Source organism: Myotis davidii, unplaced genomic scaffold (assembly GCF_000327345.1).
Source record: "Myotis davidii unplaced genomic scaffold, ASM32734v1 scaffold406, whole genome shotgun sequence".
Taxonomy (NCBI): Eukaryota; Metazoa; Chordata; class Mammalia; order Chiroptera; family Vespertilionidae; genus Myotis; species Myotis davidii.
The window spans coordinates 177,224-184,878 of record NW_006298354.1 but is presented as its reverse complement, the minus strand read 5'-3'; the positions used below and the strand labels follow the sequence as shown (position 1 = coordinate 184,878).

The window sequence follows — 7,655 nt, the reverse complement described above, 5'->3', positions numbered from 1 at the left end:
TCCCAAGGATATGTTTTTATTTATTTTAGAGAGAAAGGAAGGGGGAGAGAGAGAGAGAGAGAGAGAGAGAGAGAGAGAGAGAGAGAGACACCGATGTGAGAGAGAGACACATTAATCGGTTGCATCTTGCACATGCCCCAGTCAGGGTGGCGATCAAACCTGCAACCCAGGTATGTGCCCTTGACTGGGAATTTAACCCGTGGTGACCCTTTGGTACACAGGCCAACACACTAACCATGGAGAAACACCGGCCAGAGCAGCAATCCTTTTTTGAAATGAAGTTTTATGTAAAATGCTAATATATAAAAAACATATATAAAAACTATTTGATACAACTCACACACTAGTGGCCTCTGAAACACTCAACAATACACTAGGTCTCCGAAACACGGTTTGAAAATCACTCCAGGTGCTGGCACTTTATCTGCAAAGGACCAGAGAGTAAATATTTGCAGCTCTATGGATAATAGTTTCTTTTGCAACTACACCTGGTCAACTCTGCCATTATTGCACAAAGGTTGCTGTAGCCAATGCATAAATGAATGGGCATTTGGCTTGATTTGGCCCACTGCTGACCATTTCAGTTTGCTGACTTCTAAAAGCCCCATCATTTAAAAAAAAATAAATAGGGACTCTGAGGCTGGAAACAGGTAAGCAAATTACCAATAAGAGCAGAGCCAGAACTAGTATACAAGTCTCCTGATCACCACCTTGTTCCTTTGCCCTCAACCCAGGTACATGCCCTTGACCGGAATCGAACCTGGGACCTTTCAGTCCGCAGGCCGACGCTCTATCCACTGAGCCAAACCGGTTTCGGCAATCATATCATTTTGAGAGAATATGGAATCCTGGCAGCTACTCATTGCTTGGCCTTGGTTTTAATTGTATCACCAATGAAGGGCCCTGCTCTATAAGGATATCTGAAGCTGTATTTCATGAAGTGTTTGAGGCCTAATTTTATATGTGCTTCCAGGCAAAATTGCCGTGTTTTAATGTATTAATTAGATATTGATGTGAAAATTAGAGCTACTGAGATGATGCGAGCCATATCAAGGCTATCTGGAGGGAATGTTCAAAGTTGAAAGGACTAGAGCAGTGATGGCGAACCTATGACATGCGTGTCAGAGGTGACACGTGAACTCATTTTTTTGGTTGATTTTTCTTTGTTAAATGGCATTTAAATATATAAAATAAATATCAAAAATATAAATCTTTGTTTTACTATGGTTGCAAATATCAAAAAATTTCTATATGTGACACAGCACCAGAGTTAAGTTAGGGTTTTTCAAAATGTTGACATGCCGAACTCAAAAGGTTCGCCATCACTGGACTAGAGCATGCGTGACTTGGCAATAACTTTTCCTTTAAAAAAAGAAAAATAACTGAGTTTTTTTTTTTTTTTTTGCCAAACACTCCACTAAACACTTCATATGTTATCTCCTTTGACCTTTATAAAGGTGTATGGTATTATCACCTCTATATTATTGATGAATGAGTGAAATGGAAGCTTGGGGAGATAAAAGTAGCTTGCCTAAGGTTGCATGCCTAGTGAGTGGGAGAGCCAAGATTTGGACTTTAGCAGTCTGAGGCCAGAGCTCATGACCTTTACCATTTTACTATATGGCCTCTCTCTTTACTTAAGAAAGAGCCACAGATACTTCTGATGGCATTCGGAGGTATAGTTGAGGGCCCAGGATGTCCTAGATACTGATATAACATTTCAGAAGCCTAGCACAGGAGATGAGTTTGTAGAAGAGAGGCAGAAGAGGGGGTTTATAATGATGAAGGTAAAAGTGAAGCATATAACATATGGGATAGTGGAGGATTTAATAAACCACATAGGCCTTTGCTTCTTTCTACTTATTGAAGAGATCTAGAAAACAGAGTATGTGACTTAGAAGATAGTTGACTTTGTTGTTTGCATTTATAGCATCCGAAAGCTGTCTTTTCCTATCCTTACTTATTTAGAGATTAAGTATTTACTAGGTGATCATATGCTTATGGGTGAACTGCACTCTTTCTTTTTAAAAAAGAGGTAGAATTATTCCAGCAACATAGGTCCTTGTACCTTTTGGGAAATCATCCCAGTGGTGAAGAAAGCATAATGGGATTTTTCTTGGCCTGCTTTGTGGAAGTTGTCTGATCTGCATGTCTATCTTCAGCCAACTCAGAAAACTCTCTGCTTCTGTATTGTCTTTCCATTTCAGAAGGGTGGCTCAGCAATGGAAATGGCTGGGAATGCCTTTGGTAAAATACTGAGGTTTCCTTTCTCAAGAAAGACAGAGCATGGAGAAACTCACCTGTCCATGGACTGCTTATTTTTCAGTTCTCTGCATTTACATTGCTGTACTTTACCATTAATACAAGAACTGCATGCTATCTAACTGTAATTGCCTTTCAGTATAACTGCTGTAAGCCTCAGTAATTATAGTTAACATTCTCTGCATTAGCATTGCATTGCTTCCCTAAGGTTTTCAGAACAGTTCACAAATAAATGCATTCAACTTTAAGTAGCTCATGAGGGTTATAGATCCCAAAAGGTGAAGTATAGAGGATATTTTCTGCTTCCCAATTATTCAAAGCTTAGCAAATAGGAAGGCAGGGGCACCCATGGCTTAAAGGTCTTCATTGCCCTAGTCTAGTCAGTGTTGTTATAAGTAAATAGTCATGTATCCAAGGAAAGAAAGGTTTAAGCTTATTGAGGCAAAGAGAATGATGATTTTTATTTGTTTCTTTTATTTCTTAGGCAAAGGTCTAATGAATACACACATCTAGATTTATAGCTCATGTCATCTGGTTAGATTGAAACAGGCCTTGGAATAAAAGGAAATGTCAAGAACATATAGAAAAAAGTTTAGTCTTTTCTTATTTACTGAGGCAAAACGTGTCTGGTAGGAAAATATAACATGTTTTTTTTTTTTCTACCTAGAGAAAGTTCAATTCCAATTTGTAGAAAAGGCTGTTATAAGACAGGAGAATTTCCCCACTAGCACAAGCCATTGGCATCTGACTGTAAATTTCAGATAGCAATGATTTGGACTCATTACCATTAAGGAATTACCTGGTTTCTACAATGGGATAGTCAGGTTATGCTCGCTTGGCCCCAGCTAAGTGGGTACAAGCAATGCCAGTAGAATGGGCAACCTCTTACTTTGAAACTGTCTGCCTACGTAACTCAAGGGCTTGGGAATTTGTTGAGAAGTTAGTTTAGTTGAATTCTTGACTTTCCTTTTGACCAAGTTATTAATGTTTTCAGATTTAAATAATAATAAAGTATCTCTAACCTCAGCCTCCATGAAAATGATGGACAATTTGGAAAAAATTTCTGCTTTATAGAGAGTCTATAGGTTGATTTTATTAGCAAGAAAGGCATTCTACAAGTAGTATGAAAAGCATAATCTGCTCATTTACTAACAAATTTGGAAGGATGTACTTTTCGTATTTTTTTAGTTGTTGAGGGTATGTATACCTTCTTTAAAGAGAGTATTTCCTCATTCCTTCATTCCCATGGAGCCAGGACTTGACTTGTAAGTTGCAAGGGTACAAGAATTTAAATTTGTTAGTCCTAGCCTACTACTACCTTTGCTTTGGGATATGGCTCATAGCCTTTCAGAGAGGAAGAGGCGTTTGACTTATTTAGTTTTATATTTGATTCATTAGTTTGAGTGTTTAGGGATCTTTAAAGGTCTCCCCCCACTCAAAAGTTGAGAGATTACAGTCCAATATTATCAATACAAACTCATGAGTGACGCAGAAATTGCACACACTCTCTGTTCCTTTAATAAAAGGTAATTTCCAGGACTGTGGGCTTCAAACAGACAATTATGAACTCCTTGTACCTTCAGCAATTGACCTGCATAAAGGGAGACAGCTTCCTTTCCATGCCAAATTAAGCTTTTTTTCCCCCCTGGAGAGCCCCCCCGCTATTTTTTAGCATTTCTCTATTGTAATGACCAAAGTGAGATATACCTTCCTCCAGTATTTTCCAGTTTAGAGTGAAGAAGAGCAGAGGTGAGGACATCCAAAAACAGGAATTTTAAGAGTTTGCCATCTACTATTACTTCCATCGTAGTCTGTCTGATTTTACTCATGGAAATAGATTTGGGAAAGACCTAGAGATTAGGAGGGGGGAAGGAGATTACAAAAGGGCTTCTCATTTCTGTCATTTATTGCATTCTCAGTATGATAAATGCCAGGCAGCCTGCTATTCATTGTGAAGAACCTTCTCACAATGTACTCATTTTTAAAGTTGGAAGAGAGCTAAACAGGGCTGGGTTGTGGGGGAGTGCATAATTGATCTTGTTATCTTTCCTTCAACCTGTCTCAACCTGATTTTTCAGCTGAAAAAGAAGCAGGTGTATGTAGATAAGGTGGAGAAGATGCAGCATGCCCTTGTACAGCTCCAGGCAGCATGTGAAAAGCGTGAGCAGCTGGAACACCGTCTCCGGACACGACTGGAGAGAGAACTGGAATCCCTCAGAATTCAACAGGTTGGTGAACTTAAAAGAAAAGGAGTATTCCTGACTGCTTATTTTTCCCTTGGTGTTTGACATGAAGACAAAAACAGACTCATGCTCATCTTTTTTTTAAAAATATATTTTATTAATTTTTTACAGAGAGGAAGGGAGAGAGAGAGACAGAAACATCGATGAGAGAGAAACATCGATCAGCTGCCTCCTGCACATCCCCCACTGGGGATGTGCCTGCAACCCAGGTACATGCCCTCGACCAGAACCGAACCCGGGACCCTTCAGTCCGCAGGCTGACACTCTATCCACTGAGCCAAACCGGTTTAGGCTCATGCTCATCTTTAGGATTTTTGCCTCACCCGATCTTACTCCAGAGTACCTCTTAATTGTAAAGGCACAGCTTGCTTACTTAGCTTCCTATCACAGCAAAATCCTTAATGCCTATTATCTTGCACCTTTTATTTTTCACATGAACCCCAGAAACAGTAGACCCAACAAGAAGTGAAGATGCTATAAAAGTAGATTCCTAATAATTTTCGAATTGGAAATGATCTTTAGAATTATCAGACCATACCCCTCATTTTTACATGAAAGTAAATCAAGACCTAGAAAAAGTTGCATGACTTATTGAAAGCCAAACAACAAGTTAGGGGCAAGGTAAAAACCAAAGCCTAGATTTGTGATTCCAATTTTAATCATCTACCATGCAGGCAGGCAAGCATGTTGGTTTGTAAAACATTTATCCACTTTCTGAGCAGCATGACAATTGGATATGGCACGCTCCTTTCTTGATCAAGGGAGTCTCAGATTCAAGCCCAAAATAGACAATCCTGTGGCCGTAGGAGGAAATCTGAATTCCTTTTTGCTTCAGAATCAGAATCCAAACTGAAGTGGCTTGGGCAATAATTCTTTCCAAATATAGAGACTCTTCAAATGGGACTTGGCTACCACACTTCTTTTCCTACTAATCTGAGGGGTGTCGGCATCTCCCCCAACAGCGCCAGGGCAGCTCTCAGCCCACCAACGTTTCGGAATACAATGCTGCTGCACTGATGGAGCTCCTTCGTGAAAAGGAGGAACGGATTCTGGCCCTGGAAGCTGATATGACTAAGTGGGAACAAAAGTACTTAGAGGAGAACGTGATGAGACATTTTGCTCTGGATGCTGCTGCAACTGTAGCTGCTCAGAGGTAACTCCTTGGCTGGTACAGTCACTCCTTGAAGGGCATGGGGCTGGGGGTAGGAGAACAAAAAGGTGACTGATTAATAGATTTTCCAGTGTGTTCTTTTTTCTTCTCTAATGTTCTCTACCCCTCCTACTTTCTACTTAAGTGTGTTTTCTTTCATCTGGTTATGCAGGGACTGAATGACTGTGGGGGCAGAGGATCAGGGATTTGAAAATGAAAGTTACTTATAAACTTATTGGAATCATAGTTCAGCTTTCCTCAGAAGCCAGAACAATCACAGATGGAATCAACTGAACCATTTGCACACCTACATCGCCAGAGCCACAGTGTCTTTCAGCCAGATGTGTAGGTTTCTTTGTTCAGCCCCCAAGCTGGAGTGAAAGACTCTCCAGCAAAATGCACTCCGAAACTAAATGTCACTCAGGAGTGGCTGCTGCCATTTGATACCTCTGGCTTGCCCAAGGTATGCCAAAGGCTATGCTTAACATGAATCCACCCTGCCCTTTGAGACGGTCTATATTTGAAGGATACATTCTCTGTGTCCATGAGTCTATCACATGTAAGCAGTCACGTTGTACTTGATAAGGAACGTGGCTGGAGGATTTTAAAAATGTTTCAGCTTATTTGTTCCCCTTTTCACATTATAAACAGTAATTTTTTGATCTTTGGAGGAAACTGTTCTTATCCAGTTTGTTGGCTCTCTGCTAGTCATACTCATCATTTGGGAAAGAATGAAACAATGACAAAACTAAATTCGTGCTTGGCTGGTGTGATTCAGTGGTTGAGTATTGACCCATGAACCAAGAGGTCACTGGTTCTATTCCTTGTTGGGGCACATGCTCAGGTTTCGGGCTCAATCCCCAGGAGGGGGCATGCAGAAAGCAGCCGATCCATGATGTTTCTCTCATCAATGTTTCTATCTCTCTATCCATCTCCCTTCCTATCTCTCTAAAAATCAATAAAAATGTATTTCAAAAACACTAAATTCAAATAATGAGATGAAATGTGTTGTAGAGATACAGGCAGAGCCTTGATCTGGAGCTGGGTATTCAAGGTGGCCTATAGCATATTGTACCCAGAACAGACTCTATCCAGAAAGTTATTAAGAACCACAGTGTTGTTTTTAAGATTCTCCTAAACATGGTGAACTGGAAGAGTCTGGAAGCGCTTGCCACACTTTGAGCTGGAGTGTTTGTGTGGAGGGGCCAGTTGATACCTTTAGTTTTGAGTCTTTCTCCTGCTAAATCAGAGGGAGTTCAGTGCTTAAGAGCTGGACTGGTGGTTTGTAAACCTATTTCCAATTCTCTAGGAAGACATCTTATGTTTCTCTGCCTGCCTCCTGGTGTCCTCTATAAACCTTAGCAGTAGTTCTCAACCTTCTGGCCCTTTCAATACAGTTCCTCATGTTGTGACCCAACCATAAAATTATTTTCGTTGCTACTTCATAACTGTAATGTTGCTACTGTTATGAATCATAATGTAAATATCTGATATGCAGGATGGTCTTAGGCGACCCCTGTGAAAGGGTCGTTCGACCGCCAAATGGGTCGCGACCCACAGGTTGAGAAACACTGCCTTAAAGCGATTAGAATCACCTGTGTTTGGACTTTGAATTCCTCATGGGCTTAAGCTTACTTGTTTTTGTTTTCTGAGAAGTGTGCTCGGTATACGCCAGTGTAGTGATAGAGTGCACAGACACTCCAGCTGTGCTACTCGGATGGCCGAGAACTTTGTAGATTAGAAGCAGAATTAATTCTAAGTTTAGCTCCACACTCCCAAAGAAAACACCTGTGCCCAGCACTTGTTCAGAATTTATTCAGGAAACCCTAGCACTGTAAAGGAGATGCAAGGTAATTTTGTTGTCTTTGCACATAAACTTAGAAAGATACAGCTCATGAAGGTATGCAGTGTGGGAAAATGTTAGAAAGCCAGGGTTCTTGGTACTGGGAAGTTCATTGCTGAAACTGACTTCAGAATAAGACTCTAGGTCAGCCGTGGGC

General features: G+C 40.6%; 1 protein-coding gene across 3 annotated transcripts in view; it reads left to right on the top strand.

Moving 5' to 3' along the window:
- The window catches only part of AMOT (angiomotin), a 65,776-nt gene that overhangs the window by 48,576 nt on the left and 9,545 nt on the right, over positions 1-7,655 (top strand). For all 3 annotated transcript variants that reach the window (XM_006774023.1, XM_006774022.1, XM_006774024.1), the window contains 2 exons: positions 4,341-4,490; positions 5,468-5,658. In XM_006774023.1, coding sequence (XP_006774086.1) covers positions 4,341-4,490; positions 5,468-5,658 — 341 coding nt within the window. The remainder of the gene's footprint in view (positions 1-4,340; positions 4,491-5,467; positions 5,659-7,655) is intronic.